We start from the raw sequence: 24,267 nt of genomic DNA, 5'->3' as shown, positions 1-24,267 counted from the left end.
ACTCCCGCTAGCATGTAAGCCTCCACCACTCGCAAAAAGATCAGACCGAGCCAAAGCTATTACAAACGCCAAATATCCTTATGTTGCCATGTTAGCAAAGCGCTACCTGGCTGTATCTGCTACCTCTGTCCCTAGCGAGAGGGTGTTCTCCACAGCAGGAGACATTGTTAGTGCCAGCAGATCTGCCCTTTCGGCAAGCAATGTGGACAAGTTCATTTTTCTTTAAAAAAACATGAAAATACAATGACAAGCAAGTCATAATGTCAAACTGGCTGCTTAGGAACTAGTACAGTACAGTTCAAATACAGATTATTTCAGTTCATCGAAAAGCTGCACCTTAATGTTTATTTTATTATATTTTGTATTTATTTAAGTGAATATTCACAGTTTAATAATAATTAAAAACCCAAAACTAATAGTTTATGTTTTGTGAGTACTAGTAGCCTACAGTAAAGTTCAAATACAGATTATTTCAGTTCATCGAAATGCTGCACCTTAATGTTTATTTTATTATATTTTGTATTTATTTGAGTGAATACATTATTCACAGTTTAATAATAATACAAAAAAAATATATATATATGTTTTGTTCTGTGAAAAAAAATTCTGCTGTACCGAAAACGTACCGAACCGAACCGTGACCAAAAAACCGAGGTACGTACCGAACCGAAATGTTTGTGAACCGTTACACCCCTAAGTGTTACTGCTGGTGATTAGGGCTGATTGTTTTAACCATTTTCTGATGTCCATCATTGACTGCTGTGTAAGCACTTTGCAAATAACGAACGCGCAGCGGCACAGGTCACGCACACGGCACACCTGACATAATAACGTTACTTACCGTTTAAATTGACCAAATAAATGCAGCAAACAATGTTATTTAACCACAATTACAATTTATTTTATTTCAACTAAATTCTTCTTCTTATTATTATTATTATTATTATATATGTAATATTTTTCACTTTTTTTTTTTTCATTTTTCAAATGAGGGTGCATAACGACTCAACTGAGGGTGCAATGCACCCTTATGCACCCCCGTAGAACCGGGCCTGCTTCCAAGCCATGGCTACGGAAAACGAAAAAGAATGGAACAGACTAACAAGTGTGCCACTCTGGTTTCAACATAAACTGGACCAAAAATAAATACCTCACGATGTCTATCTAATTATGAACTTGCTTTACTTTCACGGAACACATGTTTGGTGATAACAAATGTAACAAAGTAACATATTTACCAACACATGTTCTACGCCACTACATACTTACATTTAAATGTGTGCTGCGTCGGTTCAGCCATTCTCCGCAAGGGTTTTTGAAATTGGTCCGTGCGCAAAGCATTGTGGGGATTTTAAGGACGCAAAGTCTACCCATGTGCAGCCTCGAAATGTCCCCCAAACCAAGGACGCGGCCTCGGTGGAATTCCAAGTATGCTGGAGATTGGAACAGTCCTTCGGCGGCACTCGATGACGTAGCATCCTTGAATCCTCGCGATTGAGAAACGGCCTGTGGCTGTGAACCCAAATCTGGTCGAAATGTAATGTGTCCAAAAAGGACAGAAAGACCAGATTATATCCCACAAATGAATCGAGGTGTTTCAGGAAGGGGGGGGAGTGTGTGGGAGAGAAAGTCCCTCTGGAGGGAACTTCGGGATTTTAGCCTTTACAGACCATTAACATGCACAACAAAACTACACTGAACAAAAATATAAACGCAACACTTTTGTTTTTGCTCCCATTTTTCATGAGATGAACTCAAAGATCTAAAACATTTTCTATATACACAAAATAACCATTTCTCTCAAATATTGTTCACAAATCTGAAAAAATCTGTGATAGTGAGCACTTCTCCTTTGCCGAGATAATCCATCCCACCTCACAGGTGTGGCATATCAAGATGCTGATTAGACAGCATGATTATTGCACAGGTGTGCCTTAGGCTGGCCACAATAAAAGGCCACTCTGAAACGTGCAGTTTTGCTTTTTTGGGGGGGTCGGGGGGGGTCCGAAAACCAGTCAGTATCTGGTGTGAGGGGTAGGATTAGGGTTAGGGGTAGGGTAATGTTGTGAATCGAGATCCTGATCCAGATTACGATTTTTCAAGATGACTAGATCCTGAATATCAGTGCTTTAATCCTACCGATCGCCATCTAGTGGACATGAAAAATAATACAAGGAAGACAACAGACCACATTGCAGAGACATCTATTGTCCGCAATTACTTTTGAAAGGTGATGACAGATGATGGACTTTTTTTTTGTTGAAGATATTTTTAATTTAATCTAAATTACATTTGTGATTGACGATCTTTGTTGTGATACTTTCATGAGCATAAACATTTATGTCATCAACATTTGGTTGAAAACAAAATAGGCCACCACAAACGTGAGCAAAAAATGGAAAAATTAAATTTATTTACCATGAAGGCTAAAAATTGTGTATTATTTCAGTTAACAAACTTTGCCATCTAATTTAAATTGAAACATATTTTAAAATAAATTGTACAGTACATGTTGCTCTGGTAATCCACTGGAAATCCACCCCTCTGGTGGGATCAGGATAATCCAGTTGTTTGGGATCAAATTGATCCCAATCCTGTGTTGTCGGTTTGAACCCGTTTTGAAGATTTGATCCAGATTAAAGCTTGAATTGGATTTCCTGATCTGATCGGATATCAAAGTGATCCTAATCCTGTTTTTTGGTTTTGAACTCCCCAAAGTCCAAATCTGATCTGATCAGATAGGGATTAAAAGTGTTGAACTCTTGGGCCCTGATGCTTTAAAATAGGATTAAATTGAATCTTCTGTGTGTTTGTGTTGCAGTTATGGGGACCATGTTCAGCACTTCAAGGTGCTGCAGGACCGCAGCTGTCAGTACTACGTGTGGGACGAGCTCTTCTCCTCTCTCAACGAGCTGGTGGAGTTCTACCATAGCAACAGTATCGCTAAGGAGAGGACCGTCTTTCTGAGAGACCCCGAGCACTTCGCCAGGGTGAGCATGTCACTTCCTGTCTTTTTTGTTTGTGTCTTTTTGTGTAATTTCTTTGATATGCTCCAACTGTCCCAGACACTGTTTTACCAAGTTGTTTTCGGGAGGGTTTATTTTTATAACAAAAGAAGTCACAAGGAAAAGCACAAGTATCCTATTAAAGGTAGGGTAGGTAAGAATGGAGAAACCAGCTCGAGTGCGCTAGAATTTGAAAGTACGCAGTCGAAATCCGCCCCTTCCTTCAGGCCTCCTCACAGAGCCCCTCCTCCAACACACACGAACGCGCACATGACCAATGAGGGCACGAGATAAGTTTGTGCACAGATGGAAGGCTGACAGGCAGGTAGGCCAGTAGATATAAACACTAGATGACTCACCCGCACTGCTGGCCAATGGAGACCGACGTTGCCACATTGCGGCCATCTTGCCACAGGCAGCTCGCTCATTCATAACATTATGTCTATGGTGGACTATTGAAATAACCATAGATTGCTCAATTTTCAAACGGTTTGGTTTGTTATAAACATCAAAGATGTAGTTATGATACTGCATACTTATAATTATAATCATTAACATGTCTTGTTGTCTCCTGTATCATAGCCATGCTAATAACGTAATCGTTTGTAAATCAGTCAAGATTTCAGCGAGTTAAGAGTATTTTTGTGCAGATCACTCACCTCACAACAGCTGTAGCAGTAGTTGTTGACTGTGGCAAGATGGCCGCCGGTGAGCTATGCTGGCAACTCCCCCTTGAGCCATCTAGTGTTTATATATATATCTATGGGTAGGCCATCCAGTTACTTTAGCCGGGCCGGCTCAGATGATTGGTCGTGCTTTTTACAGCGCCACGGCTTCCACAGATGAATTTTTTTATGTATTTATTGTCAAAGCATTTAATATATTCATTGCTATCGGGATGTTAAGAGCATTCCATGGAATATAACAACAAGTGTTTCTGAAGTGAGTTACCTACCCCAGTAATTAAACATGATTTGTTTTCACTCGCAGAGAAAAGCTGAAGTGAATCTGTGTAATATTTTAAATTATTGATTTTAATTTAGAGAAAAATAGCTTTAGTATCATTTTTTTCTTAGGGAAAATAAAAATCATAATTTTGTTTCACTCCTATACAGATATTCTGACTAGACTATCTATAGAGATCTGCTGGATTTGTCCTACTCAAATATCCTCTAATTTCAAATTTGAGGAAAGTTTTACTGTTTTGAATTTAGAAAAAAAAGTGTAATCTTACTTAAAATTATCCACACAACGGATCAGTATGAACAGCTGCTTTGTTTTCATCTATATAGTCCTTTTCCCCCCTAATCACTTAAACCGACACAGTTATTAAGCACAATTTGTCTTTCAACGTCAACTATTCTCCCTAAACCATTAAAAACACATCTGTTCTCATTGTCATCAGCGCTTCCTCGTTTGTCTTCTCTCTTCAATTTAAGCTGCCAGAGATTTAGTATTTTTATAGCCATACCAAGAAATGGCTTAGCCCCACCTTAGCCCCAGTTTCGCCGTGAGCAGAGTTGCAGAAACTCCAGATCTGCATCAAATGCAGATCTAACCATCCCTCTGAGGCGCACTGCCTTTGGACCATCAGCATTTTCGTTTACGGCCATCAAGCACTGGAATTCTCTTCCAGTTGAACTTAAAACCTGTACTGATTTTAACTCGTTTTCCTATGGTGCAAAACAAAATGATATTAAGCAACCAGTCATGCCAACAATAATTACACTGTAATCTGAGTTTTTCTTTAATTTGAACTGTATTGTCGTACTATATCGTAGATATTTTATTTAAGTGTATTTGAAGTGTACTAAGTGTTATGTTCGTAACCTGAATTTAAATCAGGCTTTGTAATTATTTGAGTGACCGAGATCATGTAAGTGTATTTCAAATGTACTATGTATTAATTTATTGAGCTGTACTTAAATCAGGTTTTTAAATTGTTTGACTGATAGAGATCATGCAATGCTATTATTTGTTTATTGATTGTTATGAACCTGTCTGAGGACCACAGATGGAAATGAGCTATTAGCCATAATCTGGCATCTCTTCTCTTTGCTGAGATTAATGTTTTTGTATGCATGGTCCTTCTATAAATAAATAAATAATAAATAAATAAATAAAAACCATGACAAATGATGTTAAAGTAAGCAAAATAAAGTCCACCAACTCGCGCGGAGTAAATTGCACAGACAGCAGTTAGTAAGATTGATTTCAGCCACTTGTCTGGAAATACTGAAGACCAGAAACGGGTTTGAAAACTTTTGTCACGTAGTGATCGTCTTCTCAATAGAACATCTTTGATAATGTCTTCTGGCCAATCAGAATCAAGATATCGGCGTGGTGTTGTTGCAGGAAGTCCCGACGGAGAATACTTTTGCGGTAGTACATCTCTATATACATCGATACAACATTACGTGTTGATAGAAATCAACAAAAAACTAAAATACCATTCATTTTTTAAATATGTCGTGAAGTAATAGATTTATTTATTTTTCTTCTCAAGAGAGAATGTGTATTTTAGTTAATATTTCAAAAAATCTCCTGGAGGAGAATCTCCCCAGACCCCCCTGCAGGGGTTGGGTTTTCAGCATGTCAACTCTTTCACCTGTGGGAAAATAGCAGGATTGGCTCCAGGTCGCCCTTTTTATTTACTACAAGACAAATGTGCCGTTTTATTTCATACAGTTCAATTTAGATTGAGACAGGGAAATAATCTAAACCTCACGCGTGGCGTTTCACTGTCACGGGGGGCGATATAGTGTGTATGTAATTACATTGCAAATACTGACTTGAGCCCCACCACTGCATGGGTTAGCGCTACCATGGATTACCCAACAAAAATACTCTGGCGCCGCCACTAATCACAGGACTGCCGTCGCTTTGGAGCAGAAACAGATCAGTTATCTTAGGCACCGGGCCAGAGGGAGTGAGAACCGCTGCACTAAAGAAAAGTTGTTTAACGGCAATTATTTAGATAAGTCATGATCAAGTCAAGTTTTTACAAGACATCTATTTACTTAGTTGTGTTTAGTCCACTTTCTCTTTACTTCACACACCTTATGAGCCTGGTTGAGGTTTTAACTCTCATCTACACCATTTAAAAGCTAATTAAATCAAGTCAAGGCTTATTTATATAGCTCAATACCACAAATTAGCATCAAGGGGCTTAACAAAAACCTTCTATCCTTTCCTTTTTTTTTCTAAGGTGAATCAGGCAGTTGAATATCCGTTACAGCAAGGTGTATTCAACATTTCTGGTTTAGTGAGTTCTAAATTGCAACACGTTCCCATGATGTTGTCACCGTGGGATATGTAGCTCAGCGTAAGTTCAATCAGGAAGACAACATCATCGGGTGTCACACGTTATTTCAATAAGTGATCAGGGGCATTACGCCCCGGCTAGCCAATCATTGCACCTGCTAACCTCTTTAAATCTGCTCTCCCCTTCCTGTCAGTTGTCATTTCAGGTGTCAACGCACAAGCAGCAGCAGGGCTTCGTCCCAGCTCCAGGCATTATTCATCAGCTCCGCAGTCTTGCGGATTAAGCTACAAGCGGCGTCCCCCAGTCGGCTAGCGGTTTCAGCCGGCTGCCCCGCAAACCCGGACGCGGGAGGAAAAGACAAGGAAATCGGGCTCCACGGAAGTTCCTCCGGCTAATGGAAATGGGCTACTTCACGCAAACAATTGACGCACGCCTTCAGTCTCTCAAGAGGGCATCACCGGCATCAGGGCCGCTCAAATGCGGCGCTTCCGGCTTCACGCGGAACGGGTCCCCATCGCATGCGAAGCTTTACCCATTGGCTTCAACCACAACCCATCCTGCAGGCAGGCAGGGCGTAAGCTACATCCCATTGAAGCTACTTCCTCCTGTGCCTCACCTCTAAAACAGGCGTCAGGGTAGCGCTGGCAAGAGGCAGTTGCAACAAATTCACGAGATGTTTCGTATATCGTTATGACATTTGGGTCATCCAGAGTGAGATCGCTACCCCTTTAAGAGAGGGGTGTGGCGCGTGCCCGTGTGCGTGGGCATGGTATGGTAGAGCGAGCGAGATACATGTTTTCTAGAAATAACGAGGCAGCAGAAAAAGGAAGGTCTGTGATCTTGCGAAACAGAAGAGCTTAATAAATGCAACGACCTCCCAAGAAGAGCTCGCCTTCTCCAGTATCTCCGATAAATGGGTTATTGAACCCGAAGCGTGTTGCTTCTGCCCTGGGAGACGACAGATAGTCATCCCCCCCCGTTTCCTCAACTACGGTCTGGGAGCCGACAGGAAGTTCAACACTATGCATTGCTACCTTTAGTTCAGGGTTAGGTAAGTCCCATCAGGCAGTGTTAGGTGTAACGTGTTACAGTATGGAGTTCAGTAACGTATTACTTGCATTACTAATGCAGTTCGGGTAATTACTACCATTACAATGCTCAGTAACTAACGCAGTTTCAAGCTCCAACACAGTGTTACCTGAAATAAATGGCGTTTCGTAGGGCTTCTTTTCCTCAATGACCAAGTCGCTGCACATTATCCTGTTTATGACACGACCAGATACTAAATAAATTAGGATTCACTCCCAATATTAATTGAATGATTATTGACTGAATGATCGTATTTTTCTCTCTTTCTTCTCCACTAAGAATATTCCGTTTCCCGTTGCACCAACGGCTGGATTTGCGACAAACACATCTCCTCGGCAGTAGGGGTGCAACAACTAATCGACTTAATCGATTACCAAATTAGTTACCAACTCATTCAGTCGTCGATTCATTGGTGACGTCATCACGTGTGTTTTACGCGCCGTTAAGTTCCAACGTATTGGTCTTTTATCGATACCAGAGACATTTATAAATATATGTCATGCATTATTGCAAAAAAAACAAAAACAAAAAAAAAACATTATATCGCAGGTATCGGGCGCAGGTTGCGGACACAGGTCCGTGCTTAGGTTTAACCCTGCGGGCGCAGGTTGCGGACACAGGTCCGCGCTTAGGTTTAACCCTGCGGGCGCAGGTTGCGGACACAGGTCCGCGCTTAGGTTTAACCCTGCGGGTGCAGGTTGCGGACACAGGTCCGCGTTTAGGTTTAACCCTGCGGGCGCAGGTTGCGGACAGTGGGTCTGCGTCATGTTAACCCTGCAGTGCAGGTTGCGGCCAGTGGGCCCGCGCATGTCTAACCCCGCAGCCCGGAAGCGATTCCGGCGCTAATCATGTCCCCATGTTAATCTCTCTTTTCATCCATAGATCTCCGCAGCCAGCCGCAAGGTAAGGATTGCTCACAGCTCCGTACTTCATACTTCACTTCTTTTGGGGGTTCATCAGAGCGGTTCTTTCCCTCCTGAATGATCATCCTGCAAACCCGGGGCCTAATCGCCAAAACATCATTACAGTTACTTGTTGTAATACGTCAATCACTATTCCCGCATATCATGTGTCCCGATAATAAACATGTACTCATACATCACGTCTCTCCTGATTGAAATGTAGCTCAGCGTAAGTTCAATCAGGAAGACAACATCATCGGGTGTCACACGTTATTTCAATAAGTGATCAGGGGCATTACGCCCCGGCTAGCCAATCATTGCACCTGCTAACCTCTTTAAATCTGCTCTCCCCTTCCTGTCAGTTGTCATTTCAGGTGTCAACGCACAACCCTCCTCCACCCCTTCGCCTCCTGTCTCCTAAATACAGGGCCAAGCTAAACCTTCTCCCTTCAGATCGGACTGAACTACTATCACCACCACCAGTGTCTAGACCCCGGGGGGTTCATCAGAGCGGTTCTTTCCCTCCTGAATGATCATCCTGCAAACCCGGGGCCTAATCGCCAAAACATCATTACAGTTACTTGTTGTAATACGTCAATCACTATTCCCGCATATCATGTGTCCCGATAATAAACATGTACTCATACATCACGTCTCTCCTGATTGAAAAACTGTTGTTGCTTATTGTTCAATGCAGACAGGATCGAGTTTTGCATGTCAAGTATTCCTTGGAGTGGCAGACGTGCCGTGCCCGAAGACTAACCCTCTAGGTGCGGAGGGACATGATCTCCATTGAGCTTGACAGGACATCATGTTAGTATAACTGTAAAACAAGCCGGGAGATACTCATCACGTCACGTTTGCTTCTGAGGCCTGGCATCTGAGAATATCCTAGCATTCATTAGGGAACTGAATATACAGGGTTGATTCATGAGAGCAGATAGATGTGAAGGGATATCAGGGTTGACAATAGGCAGGGTAAACTTGAATGTTGGCTGCTATAGCATGGCTTTAGGGATGTCAGTGTCTCCAGTTTGGTCAAGGCTGAAACATCTCAACAACTACCGAATGGATTGGCATGGTCCCCAAAAGAAGAACCCTAACATTTGTAGTTTTGAGTGAAATCTAGTGCACGGGCTACCATGACATTTCATACAGATGGTCATGGTTCCCTGAAGATAAACCCCTAACATTTCTGGCTTTTTGCAGCATGACATCGTTGACACTTTGAGCGAAATACCTCAACAAACTAGTGGATGGGATGTCATGTCTTTTTATGTCGACTTTAATGGTTAATAGGATGAACCGCAACATTTCTGGCTTTTCCTTTTACAGCATTGTTAAAATTGGTTTTGAGTAAAATACCTTAACCAACTGGAGGATGGGACTTTATCAGTTTTTATAACGACATATATAGTTCCAAGAAGATGAATCTTAACATCTCTGGCTTTTCCTTTTGCACCACGACAAAGTAGACATTTTGGTTTTAAGTGAAGTACCTTGAGAAACTAGTGGATGGGCTGCCATGACATTTTATACTGATGGTCATGGTTCCCTGAGGATGAACCCCTAACATTTCTGGCTTATCCTTTTTCCGCATGACATCTTTGACATGTGTGGTTTTGAGTGAAATACTTTAACAAACTGGCGGATGGGATGCCAGAAAATGTTATACCAATATTCATGTTTCCCAGAGGATGAACCCTAAAATTCCTGACTACCTTTTGCGCCATGACAATGTTGACAAGTGTGGCTTTAGGTGAGGTTCCTTGACAAACTGGTGGATAAGCTGCCATTTAATTGGGTATGTCCCCATTAGGACGATGTGTATTGTTGCAGACTTGAATACACACAATGAATGATCTTTTGAAGATCATTATCTTCACATGGGCGTAAGAAATGTTTTGGGTTATGCATGGTGTACGTGTATCCGTCTGTTTTGTGCACTCGCATACTCCTGTACCAAATAGCCTGAGATTTATGTGTGATCTTTGTTTTAAAAAACCTCTTTTGGTAGTGGGCATATAGGCACGCTACAAGACTGTTGCAGAATTGTTTGGGGACAATTGATAGACTGATTGAGATTCTACTTTCTTTTCATTTGGGATGACACCCTTGGTGATGAGTGCACTTTTCTAGTGTACTACATTTCTAGTTACCATCAGACATTATTTCCCAGGGACAGACTGACTCTTATAATGTGGGTTAAGTCTTTTGGCATTAGAGAGCAGCAAGCACGTACTCTAAATTATATTAATGACCAATTATATTTTAAATAATACATATTTTTTATATTACTGCTCATAAGTAATAACGATGAGCGTATTGCCTGGCATATTCAAGTTAAAGGACTAACAGGATGTGACAGGTCACATTAAGGTCACATGACTCATTAGAGCTGCATGCCCGTCGCTCTCGTATATTAGTAAACAAGATGAATAGGAAATGTCAAATCTCACATGACCTCTTCGGTCTAGTGTTACACTGTAACCAGTTCTTTAGCTCTCACTCAATTATATCTGTTTCATCTTCATTTTCATCACATGTAAGGACTACAACTTCATTAATTTAATAAAGGTTTTTCCTTTTCCCGCCATGGATGGAAAATAGCCTAAAAGCAGGGCAGCAATTAGTTTGTTTGTCTCTGTTAAAAGTGCATGGCCATTTTAATAGGTATAGAAGCACATACTGTGTATATATAGCATAGTAATAATAACCTAATTCATAAGGCACCATCTGGAAGAAATACGATTTTCTTTAGCACAAATTCAAGATTTAGTACCACCTGTTTTGGCAAAAATCAGAAAATTGCAAAGATATTGACTGATATTGCAATTGCGATGATTTGTGATATTAGAGGTAATGATAAATTTTAAAACAATCTATTATGATTATCATTTAAAAATATCATCGGATCATGTGTGATTTTTAAGATAATTTGTACCAAACAAGGATTATTTATAAGGTCTGTTAAATACCTGGGCTACTCTGCAGCACTACAGTATTTGTTACGTTCCCTATTAGGCTAGGGGAACTAAAGGGAAGAAACACAACCAGATTGGTATTGGTATTAATTATAAGTGGTTTTATTATAAATAGCAGCGGCAAACAAAATGGAAGGCATGCAGCCTGGAACAAACAAAAGGGCCAAAAGGGCACAGGTTGACAAATAACCAAACAAAGGGAGGACTCTTAAAAAGGAGTCTGTGTACATACAAAGAAATACCACTCACCCTAAATAAGGAACTAAACAAAACCTCACTTTAAAAGTGGTACAGACTAACACCGGGAATGTATACAAAACACACAGCTAAACTACAGGCAACAGTCACAAAACCCTAAGCTACTCTAAACACTATAAAAACTACTCTAACCTCTAACTAAGCTACTCTAGGCACTACTAACACACAAGATCACACTAGTTAACCACTGGTTACACATTTGCACACAAACGAGAGCAACAAGCGAGAGGCCTCCGCTCACACAGCAGAGCCTCCAGAGTGGTGATAGTCCGCAGCCTTTGTACTCCTCCCCAGCAGGTGTGCGCCGGCTGTGCGCTGCGATTGGACGACGTCAATCCAATCCCCATCTTCAGAGGCGGACCAGAGGATGGGCAGCTAATGATGTTGGGGCAACCACACAGCTCATTTGCATAATCACACACACACACACACACACACAGCTGCAAACAATCCCAGACAGGTTACTGAGCAGGCAGAAATAGCAGCCGTAACAGTATTTCATTCAGATTGATATTTGTTAAATGTTTTCCTTTACTTAATAGGCTATAGCACTTCCTTCGGTTTGGGTATTAATGTAGTCCATGTTGCGTTTCTGATATCATTTTTGATGAATTTTAAAGCCATAGTCTGTTTGTAAACACTTATTTGAATATACTTGTCTAATTTTGGCAGGTAAACCAAATATTTACATTACTATCAGCTAGTAATACATGCCAGTAAATAAAGAGTGGTGAAACAGCATCTAAGATAGCCAGTCACTGCTGCTTCGTGGTTTTCTGAGACGATCACATAGGAAGTGAGGAGTTTACAGGTTAATGCTATTAATAGAAGTAAAGTGCGGGAGGAAGTAACACAAACATGCACCTACATCATCCTGTGTTTATGTGTGTGAAGGTATTTCAAACTATACAGGTATTGGTATTCTGGCAACGGTGCATTTTGAATTTCTTTTACCCAAGGTCCTACGCTTCATATTTTAAAGAACACAAAAATAATCAAATATATAGAAAAATATCGATATAGTTCTATTTTTCATGCCCACATCATAAGAGCAAGCCGAATGAAATCTAATTGGTTGTTGAGCCTGTCTGAATTGAATGTTTTTAGAGGGTGATCCTTATTGATTGAAGTGTAAGCTTTACTTAAATAACTCTGGCCCCACTCATCCCTCTCTTCATATCCTTGCTGTTGCGTTTCCACTGCAGCGGGTAGCTCGCTTTAAGCGTGCCGAGCCGTGCGGGGCCCGTTTTTGGTTGCGTTTCCACTTGGCCTAGTTTTGGCCCGGGGCTACTTTTTCACCTTTTTTCTGGCCCGACTAAATCGTGGTTCTAGGGCCAGGAACAACTAGGCTGAGTCGGGCTGAGTATGCTAAACTAGAGAGAGAATCGCTGGCAAGGGGGCTACAACTACAACAAGATGAACATATTTTACCGTGATTTAATTGTAATACACGTTTCAAAATGATGCCGAAGTAACAACATACTGATACCGGTTAGTAAAAACCATGAATTAATGCTTTGACAAGTCTGCAGACAGACGGCAGGCGAAAAACCCTTTTAAAATGTGTGTTTTCTAAACGGAGCTTGGCTAAGCTAACGTTGTATATGCTCCGACCGTCCACACTCACAACAACGGCCTATACAGACATAAATAAACCAGCGACTGTATTCGCCATGACACAGGCAGTCTGTGGTTTGTACTTGTTTAACTTTTGTCTAGTTTCTGAACAGATATAAGGAGCTGTGAGCTCTGAGTGCTAAGAGCTAACGGCTGTGTTGTTTTTCTGGGGCTCTCATTGAAGATGACGTCACGGCTCCGCCTACACTGCGTTACTATAGTAACTACCCCAGTTCCTAAACTGTAACGGCCCGTCCACACAGCGGCGTGCGTTGAAGCTTCCAACGCTTCTGCCCATTCACTTTGAATGGGGTGACGTCACTTTTAGCCGAACTGCATTTTGGGAAGCGACGTGGAGCGTTGCTGGCGTGGCTCGCTGCAAAAGTTGAGCAATGTTCAACTTTTGACACCTCGGGCGGAGGCGTCAGCCAATCGAATCATATGCCAGTAACCAACAACCAATCACATGAATCTCCCGCCCCTGACACACAAGCAGCGGTTTGATTGGCTAGAGCTTGTACTGGCATATGATTCGATTGGCTGACGCTTCTGCCGAGGCGTGAAAAGTTGAACATTGCTCAACTTTTGCAGCGAGCCACGCCAGCAACGCTCCACGTCGCTTCCCACGATGCAGTTCGGCTAAAAGTGACGTCACCCCATTCAAAGTGAATGGGCAGAAGCGTTGGAAGCTTCAACACACGCCGCTGTGTGGACGGGCCGTAATGGAAGCGCAGCATTAAAGTGAGCTGGGCCTAATAAGGCCTAACCAAACCGAGCGAGGCCGAGCGAGGCCTGCAGTGGAAACGCGCCATAAGAGAGCTGGAGTAGAGTTTGGCGTTAAAGTCATCAGGCTTTGTCCATTTCACCGGCTACATTTTTCTTAAACTTCTGAAATTGTATAAATCAGATATTATAAAAAGACGTATGATGCCAGACTGCTGCAATATTTTTATGAGGCAGAACCGGGGACTTTTAGTCAAGTAAGGCAGGTTTTCAATCCTAAAAATATGTTATATTATCGCAAAACCGCAGCTGTTGTTTAGACATAGCCTGCCACACACTTAAACAGTTTCATGCATGTTTTCTAAATTACATGATGTCGCACAGTCCTCTGAACGAATGCAGCTGGAGCAGGTGTGCGAGAGGAGAATTTAGCTTCTGGGCGTTACGAAGGTAGTTAAACAGGAGATAGAAACAGACGTCCCATGGGAGGATACAAAAAAAAAACGAATGACCCAAATAATGTGGAAACAACACCCGCTCTTTCTGGTTTTCATGAATACAGCCATTTATGTTCTGTTTTCAACTGGTGTCATGACCTCTGTATACAGCAATAGTAGCATCGTAACAATAATTGCTCATAATGCCCCTATCAGGCATACAATTCACCTTGTCACTCATATAAATACTGGATAAGAATCAGACAGATGCTGCACTCTTTCTCTGCTTTATGGCTGTTATAAAGCAGATTTAAGACCATAACAGAACGTTGATACTTGTTCATTTGATGATGATCCAATACTTGATTTATTCTCTCTGTTACATGTTAGTGTGATGCACTACCAAGTTAGTCAGTTTGCCTGTCTTGATTAATTATTAGGTATTAGCAGTCATTTGTGTCTCTTACTAAGATATCAAAATGGCTGGTGTTGCTTTTTAGAGAAGTGAGAATATGACTAGCCCACCCACCTTCTCTCAGCTGCTCAACAGATCTATTGTGATTCATTTCATATTTAGTCTGCTAATGCTGAGTAAAATATACAGAAATCTTGGAGTCATCTTTGACAACTGTTTTAAATTTGACAAACAGATAAGCTCAGTTGTCAAGACAAGCTTCTTCCAGCTGCGGCTTCTGGGGAAAGTAAAAGCCTATCTTCCTAGTAAGGAATTTGAACAGCTAATCCACTTGTTTATAACGTCTCGTTTAGACTATTGTAACTCCCTCTATATTGGTGTTGGCAAGTGTTTGATCCGTCGCCTGCAGCTGGTCCAAAATGCGGCTGCACGCCTTCTTACTGGGAAGAGACGTTATGACCACATCACACCCGTTTTGGCAGACCTTCAATTAGGGCTGTGCAATTAATCGTATTTTAATCGCGATTACGATTATGGTTTGCGACGATTAGGAAAACAGCATAATTGACAAAATACGATTATTTTGCTAAATGCGCTTTCGCCCCTCCCTAAAAGCCCACTCGGCCACGTGGGAGTGACATGTGTTGTGAGTGTTCAGCGCAAGCGAAGATGTCAGAACAAGAGCAGCAACTAGTTAAAAAGATGGGTCGCGGGGAGATTCCCAGTCGATCGCGAGATGTGTCTAAAAATAGAACAACAATATTCTGTTTTATCGTTAATGTCCTGTAACATAATGTTCCCGTGCCAGAATAATGCACTTGAACGCGTCAAAGCTTTGTGATTGGCCGGCCTCACCCCATGTGTCCGGGCGTGGCTGGTGAGCAGTTCGCTGACGTTGTCCGTGTCAACAGCATGGATGGTCAACAGGAGTGACAGTCCGCACACACACAAGACCGCAATTATGGCAGAAGCAAAAAAGCCCAAAATATATAATTTTCACTCCGAGTGGGAGGATCATTATTTTTGTATCTATTCCAATTCAAAGTCCATCTGTCTCATCTGCAATGCGAGCGTGGCTTTATCGAAGAAGGGTAATTTAGGAGCGGCATTTCAAAACAGTGCACAAACGCTACGAGACGGAATTCCCTCCTAATTCTGCCCTACGCTCCAAAAGGGGAGGGGCCTGAAAGGACAGCTAAATGCACAGCAGTCCATTTTCACCAGGCCCAACAACAAGAGCAAGGCTGCTACCAGAGCATCTTATCGTGTCAGTCACGTTCTTGCGAAACACATGAAGTCTTTCGAAGACGGCGAAGTTATGAAAGAAGCTTTCCTGGAGGCTGCGACGCGCTTTTGTGGGACAGTAAAAATAACAGCAGCATTTCAACAGGTTTTTGATATAATAAAAACTCAATTTAGATACCGTTATTAATCTGCTGTAAGTTTTAGTTTGTTTGAATTTATTCATGATAATTATTGTACAAAATGGTATAAGAATGCAAACATTAAGATCTGTTCTGTTTAAATTGATTATAGTCTATCAGTTCAGAAACTAGTGTTGCTTGCATCCTATTTTAAAGGCATTTATTTTTATACTCTAATAAAATGCAACAAACTGTGTAGCTTCAGATCTGAGTTGTCTTATTAGTAAGCCTAATTTATACTTTTGTAGCAACACTATTTTTATATAATGGCAAAGAAAGGGTTCAGAGTATTTTCTTTTTTTCCTGTGTCATATGTGGCAGCACTGCCACAAGTTCCTCTTCAGAGAGGGTCTTCAGTACAGGTGGCAATATTGTCACCTGCCTGCGCTCATCTCTGAAACCAGACCATGTAAACAGGCTGGTATGTATTGCAAAACATCTTTAAGAGATGACATGAGCAGCCCTACCAGCATTTGCCATGGTGGCCAAAACATTTTTATTTGGTCTTAAATTGTAGTTCAACATTTATTTCCTGTTACTTCTGGACCATGACGGTTGGCCAGCCTTCAACGTTTAACTGAGTGGAATATGTTGAATATGTTTTACCAAAATGTTGGCTATATGTTAAGGAGTTTTCAGTAGGTTGTGACAGTGCACTGCAACATATTTGATTTCATTTATTTTGGTCTAATTTATTTTTATTTATCATATTAATATATGTTTAGTATGGTTTTGGAAGTGCGCTCCAACATATTTATTGATCTTGTTTATTGGTAAAATATTATTTGTTTTAAAGTTCAATAAATGGTCAATGAATAATCGTCAAAATAATCGTGATATCAATTATTGACCAAATAATCGTGATTATGATTTTTGCCATAATCGCACTGCCCTACCTTCATTGGCTTCCTGTCAGTTACAGGATCCAGTTCAAATACTTACTTGTTGTTTTTAAATCATTGCATGGACTGGCACCACATTACCTGTCTGAGTTGTTGCACCGCCATGCTCCAGCTAGAGCATTGCGCTCAGCTCAGCAGAATATGTTGGTGGTTCCTCGGTGCAGGAAAAAAACCCGAGGTGACAGAGCTTTCAGTGTTGCAGCTCCCAGACTGTGGAACAGTGGCACATATCCGGACTGCTGAGTCTATTGAACTTTTTAAATCCCAGCTAAAAACTCACCTCTTTGCACTGGCTTTTAATACTAGTTGAACATTACATTTTTATATTTGTATGTGTTTTTTATTTATTTATATGTTTCTAGTTATTGTGCTTTTTATTATGTTTTTAATTATTGTTTTATTATTGTACTCCCATTGTGTTATTTAATATTGTAGTTACTGCCTGTACAGCACTTTGGTCAACTGAAGGTTGTTTTAAATGTGCTATATAAATAAATAAAGATTGAGATTGAGATAATATCACTCAACAAATATACTGGGAAGTATGTCTCGAAGGTGCTTTTAGTTATCTGATATTAACCTAACATCTACGAAGTGAAATGGAAATGGAAACCAATCCATACAGTCCATTGAAGAGGTTTCAGCTATATCGAGAAACCATATTGGAATTTCAACAAATTGAACTACCCAAAATAATTAAAGCCGTGCTGTTCAGTTAAAGGGTACACACTTTTTTGGTAGATCTTCCTGTATACAGAACAAAGTAACTATCTTTATATTGTGTACTAAGATTTACCCTCAAGTAATGCAGGAGGTACATGAGGAGGATGCTCATTAAAGGTCCATCAAGCTGGTACTATTTTACTCCGCCTCAGGTCTCACTGATGTGGTCATCGGTCACCTTGATGTTCCTATATTCATTTTTGAAATATAATAAGGGTTGAATGCCAGGGGGCCTTTTTCACATACAGGGCTGTACGATCCGAAAACTGTATTTTGTGTCCATTAGTGGAGTGAACATATTGAGGTAAAAACCTTTTACAATTTTGATTTTATGATCACAATTCATATTTGTTTAAAAAAATGTTTTGGGCGTTTAGAGACAAATATTCTCCGCAAGTCTCAATATGTTATTGTAGTTGGATTTATAGTGTTTCTCAAAGGGTTGACCTACAATCTTTAGGCAGCTTTTCTTTTGGTGGGGCAGTTTTGACTTTAAAATGGTGGACAAACACTTGCACCATGTAGTATTGCGATACAATATATATACTGTATATATATATACATATATATATAGTGTGCTGTTATGATTACAACGTTAGCATGCAGGCTGTGACTTTTCTTCTACTGTACACTGTTGCTTTGCCATGGCCTTGAGGTAATTTGTATCTGTACCACAACATGCCACAAAGCTGAGGGTGGCGTGCTGATGTGCCGTGTTCACCTACATGTCTCTGTAGCCTTGGGAAAAAATGAGTCGTTCCACATCAGATCACGGCAGCTTACTCATTCCTTTATATCTGTAGCCTTGTTTCTGTTCCAACTGTTTTAATGGGAGCTTTTAAGAGTAAAGTATACATTTCAGGTTGCTATAACATTACAAACAGACAATAATTAACAATAAAAAGTTAGATTAGGTCCTGTCACACCTTAGGCTCCTAATAGGCTTGGAATAATTTCAGTTTTAATAATGCTAACCTTGTATCGTTTAAAGTTGTTATTTTTTAACTGCTTCCTGTTTAATTCATTTTATAATGAAAGTTCCTTAACTCCAACCTACCTTTTCTTCATCACCTTAAGATGTATAGCATATCATGGTAAACGGCAATTCAATTCAGTTAGATCTACAAATTACAAACACATTAGACACATAACATAATATTTTGCCTGGATCCCAACTCTGTCATTTTATATAAAGAACGGTCAGCTGCTCTCTGTGGGGCTTCAATTTAGCCCTTGGCTTCTTCAAAAGTCAAACACCTACTCAATGTCTCTCACTGACATCATGTGTAACCAGTGTTGTGCTAGTTACTGAAAACCAGTAACTAGTTACCATTACTAGTTACTTCATTTCAAAAGTAACTCCGTTACTTTACTAGTTACTTACACCCCAAAGTAATGCGTTACTGTGAAAAGTCACGTTTTAGTTACTTACAAAAAGGGCTCCCATTTATTATTCTCCAATGCAATAACAGTACTGAAATGAAGGCTATAGCCTTCATTTCAGTACTGTTATTGCATTGGAGAATAATACAATCTGTTGATCAACTTGACATGCATTATATGCAATCTGGATTGCATCGATATTAGCTGGCTTTCCATTTTCGTATATTCTTTCTCCAGGTAGTTGGAAAAAGTTTTCCGTCCCATATGCCGTGTGCCGTCCGGACATGCTATCATGCTAACTAGCTCCCTGAAAGCGGGTGACTCCACTGTAGCAATAGCCTGCATGTGTTCTACAACATACCGTGCAATGGCTTTATCGACTTTTCCCTGGCTAGCAGTCCCTTGGTTAAAATCCAGCCGCTGTTGCTTAGGTGGAGGTGGAGTGGCGTCGGCTGAGTCTCTGTGGTCTTAGCTACTAGCTTCGTCCCAGCATGTTGTTTTTGCAGATGTTTTAAGAGATTTGAATTACTGGTTTGGGCAGTAGATAAGATCTTTGACCCGCCAAGACACAACTTACATTTAACTAAAACGTTCTTTTCTTTGTGCTCGACAAAAGTGAAATAGTGAGAATATCTCCAGGTGGAGAAACTAGACTTGAGCTCCGCCGCCGCCATGATAGTCTTGTTAGTAAACAACACAAACACGCCCACAGCGCGTCTCCGCATGTGACACAGGAAGTATCTAAGTACATTTACTCAAGTACTGTACTTAAGTACAGTTCTCATCTCTGTTCGTCTGGCTAACGCAGTAACGGAGTAACGCACCAGATAGTAACGGTAATTTAAGAAGTAATGCGTTAGAGTACTAGTCACTGCCAAAAATAACGGCGTTACAGTAACGCGTTACTGTGTGCTGCGTTAGTCCCAACACTGTGTGTAACATAGTCTACACTCCATTAGCGAAATTACACACATTATGATACCAAGGAGCAAACATGAGGACTTTTTTTTAAGATGCAGACATTTATTTTGCCTCATACCTAAATTCCCTGCCAGATTATTTAGGAACTTGTTTCTCTGTCTTTGCTTTGTCTAATTCCGACCTTGTATCTCAAATATTTATAGTAAACCCATTTCTTCAGTTACTAGCATCATCTTCACTTCACATTGACACTAACAGCACAACGATAACAATCTAGTTCTGGCATAACCCTCTTAAGACTTTGACTCTGAAATCAATGCATGAAAAAGAAACGTAGCTGACCTTATGCGTTATATTTCATAACAATATGTTTTTTTTCCACCTCCATATGATTTCTCTCTATTTCAGTTTATGACTCTATTGGTCAGTTTCCACTTTCCCGTAGTGTGTTATTTAGGTTTTGTGCGTGAAACACCTCCATTGTTTACTTCAAGAACATGGTGACATCACTACGCAACACTTGTGCTTCTATTGGCTAGCCCTCAAACACCTTGGCACGTGATTGGCTAAGGGGCAGGACATCTCTCAGTGGTTGACCAATCACAACAGAGCCAACCAATCAGAGCAGACTGGGCTCTGGTTTCAGACAGAGGGTGAAAAGAGGTGCTGCAGCACTATGAGAAAAATAAAGAGCTTTTTGAACATTAAAGCGTGGAAACATGTCACAGTAGAGTAGAGATGTTAAGATTCACCGATTCGCATCGGTGCACCGGCATAAACGTTCAAGATGCGAGTGCACCGGTTGAAAGAGTGCACATCGGCTACAGTTTGGGTTGAACCGGGTTGAACTCGCGATGCATCGATTGCGTAGCGTCTTTGCATCGGTAAAAAACCGATTCATTCATATAAAATCCCCTAATCTTGTCAACGCTCAGCAGAGACGATCTTTGATATTTGCTTCGCCACTACGGAGGCCGAGAGTCTCAGTTATCAACACACACGGAAGTCGAGGAGAAAGAGAAACACAGCGCACCGAAAAATACCTACAAATCAAACGTTTGGTAACACTTCGGATTGTTCAAGAAAGACGGTGTAATAGTCCTTTATGCTAGGCTATATAGTTGACCGCAGGTCATGGAGAGTAATAAGGTATCCGTAGACTTTTGTATGAGGTATCTTTATTACTTAACAGGTCTACAGCCATGATACATAGATCCGTCCTAGATGCGGGCTTGCATACACACAGTATCACTCCGCAGCCGCACCCCATCAGTAACGTCCTGATGGTATATGTGCGCGGCACAGACGGTCAACTTGAAAAATCGCTCGCAAATTGTTAACGATGCCGAGCCGATTTAAAGTACACAAGTAGTACGAGGAACTTAGCGACGCACATAAAGAGGCGACATGGGGTCTGCGGCTGAAAAGAGAAACCTCAAAGTTAGACATATGAGTTAAATCACTCAGTGAGGTGTTCTGTCAGAGAGAGTGGTGTTTAGTTTACAGCAGCCTGTGACGGCCAATAATAATTTAAATGTATTCCTCACTGTAAGCAGTTATGAAATACCTGTTTGTGAAAGGTTATTTGTATTATTTATTGTTCATATAGAACCCACCGCTTTCTGCTCACTGGTGAGTTAGCCTATGAATGAGTGTTAAACACATCAGGCTGGCAGCTGTATGGGCGTTGCACTATGGTAGCTGTTATTTGCACATTGTTAATCATGAGCAATGCATCCTTACATTGTTTAACTGTGAGGTGTTATACAATTGTACTCTGGAGAGCTTTTAAAGGTAAAAAAATAAACGGCATGATGGGATGTGCAGTACCAAATATGTAAAGCACTTTTTTGTTAATGTATGATTTGCTGCATATAAGGAATACAACAAAAATCCTCTGTCGTACCAAATTGAAGTATCATTATTTTTGCATCGTGTTGAATCGCATCGTATCGCACCGAATCGCATAATGTTGAATCAAATCGTATCGAACTGTATCGCAACAGGGGTGAATCGTATCGTATCGCATCGCCTGGTGTTTCAAATGTATCGTTAATGTATCGTATCGTGGCAATGTATCGAGATGCGCATCGCATCGGCCTCAGTGATGGAGATGCACATCCCTACAGTAGAGACATCAAACACAAATATGACCCTGACAATTAGCATAATAGGGTCCTCTTTAAACGTAATCTCGGTTCTTGTTGCTTTTTGTATCGTACGTCTTATCGTTAAGTTGTTTTTTCAAAACTAATTCTGTATCAGTTAAATACTTAGCACTAGATCGCTTCTTATCTCCTTCTGAGGACGTTGATCACAAGGCAGCCAAGCGCAGCTGATACGTGGCGACCATATTTCTCTTTCCAAACCATCGCTCCTCATGAACTGCCATGGGAAATGAATGAGTTTTCCCTGTGCTATCACACACACACTTGAACACACAGGGGTCTGCACACACTTGCTCGCTCACACCCAGATACACAGGAAGAGGGTGTGTGCGTGAACACACACACAAAAAAGAAATCTAGGATATGCAAGGATTTTACAGATTTGTGGGATTGATAGATTGTGTTTGTGTGTCTTGATCCTAATCCTGCTGTCTGCTTAGAGTGTGTTTGTGTGCCTGGATGACATCCCTGGATGACAGGGCCTTGGTCCAACACAAAGCACTCCACAGCAGTAACACAGCCCAGAAACACTCACACGTAAAAAATACAATATTGGTATTCGTTTCAGTCTTTCGGCTTTCTCCCAGTTCATATATCGTTTCTCTGTCGGAGTGCAACTGACAGCTAAGACGTTAGTTTAGTTCAAGATTTCTTAAAATAGCCACTTTTATTCTGCTACTCTTAAATTGCTTTTACTTCACGAGTCAACAGAGATCAGAGGAGGCTGTCGATCAGGGGAGAAGAAAGACTACTTTTGTAAACCTAAGTGAGACAGAGAAGGCCCACACCTGCAGGTTCAATTGAAAGCAGTACGCCTTTCACCATTACAAATCACAATTTCAACAGAGGGCTGTTTTCATGTCGTCATCACATTCTGTATGTCTTACACTATTCTTCTTTTTCATGACCTCCTCAAATCACTTTGTCATTATTTCAAAAGTTGCTCTGCCATATTAAAGGGGACCTATCGTGCAAAATACACTTTGTGATGTCTTTTATACATAAACATGTGTCCCCGGTGCGTCGGGGAACTCACGCAGCGTCAGAAAATAAAACCCTCTCTCTTTTCTTCCGTACCCAAATCTTTTAAAAACGGGTACAACGAGCGGATACAGATTTGCTGCCGATCTGACGTCAAATCGGCAGCGGACCCACAGAAAATTGCTATCAGAAACAATGCCTGACGTGTTTTAGACGTAATCTCGTCTTTGTTTACATTAGCAAGCCTCGCTAACACTCTAACATGTGTTTAAAAAGCAGGAAATAAAAAAAGGAACTCACCTTGTGATAAACCTGCAAGAGAAAAAGCATTTGAGCTCCATGCTGTTTCAGAAATAATCCTTGATGTGGTTTAGAACAGGATGGGGTTTTATCACAGCAGAATTGTACTTTATCTCCGGTAGAATTCTGATCAGGCATTAGCTCCGCCTCCTCTTTTTTTTTTTTTAAGCTAAGGACCCAAAATCCGCGTTTCTCTTACAGGGCTGCAAAAGAGGGGTTTGAGCAGTATGAGGCATGGCTACAATGGGGGATCTGTTTGGTATTTTAAGCAAAAAACTTCACAGACATGTTTTGTATAGGTATGGCCCGACAATATATTTTCCAATATAGCTTAATAGGTCCACTTTAAAGCTCACATTTAGACAAAAAATGAACAGAGCTTATAAAGATTTTTTATGAATAAGAATTCAGTGAATTCAACTGTGACCTGCAGCTGTGACCCAAAAGATAATCTCTTATCAAAATGTATGTACAGTATCTACTTAAAATAAACTTATGTCCTCAGGTGTGGAAAAATAAAGGTTTGAGAATGTCATGTCTTGAGTTTTAGGATAAGAGGATAAGCATAACGGGGATAAATTGATTTAACAGGAATTTTAGATTTCATCACACAAAATGTCCCTTGAAGCTACACAACCCAAAGATACCTTTTTCCTCCTTCCTTCTTAGCAATAGTCAGACATATTTGGAAATTCTGTCTTTCTTGCCGAGAGATGATAAGATTGATACCATCACAACCGAAATGGCATCAATCTTCCTTTTTATCGCTT

The 24,267-nt window shown here is 40.8% G+C and overlaps 1 protein-coding gene across 1 annotated transcript in view; it reads left to right on the top strand.

The window, feature by feature from the left end:
* Nucleotides 1-24,267, top strand: part of LOC117552802 (GRB2-related adapter protein-like) — a 55,342-nt gene that overhangs the window by 30,003 nt on the left and 1,072 nt on the right. The window contains 1 exon segment of the mRNA XM_034226449.1: nucleotides 2,822-2,990. Within this exon segment, the coding sequence (XP_034082340.1) occupies nucleotides 2,822-2,990 (169 nt within the window).

This window comes from Gymnodraco acuticeps, unplaced genomic scaffold (assembly GCF_902827175.1).
Source record: "Gymnodraco acuticeps unplaced genomic scaffold, fGymAcu1.1, whole genome shotgun sequence".
Classification (NCBI taxonomy): Eukaryota; Metazoa; Chordata; class Actinopteri; order Perciformes; family Bathydraconidae; genus Gymnodraco; species Gymnodraco acuticeps.
Note: the sequence above shows the minus strand (reverse complement) of the source record. Positions and strands in the feature narration are given on the sequence as shown.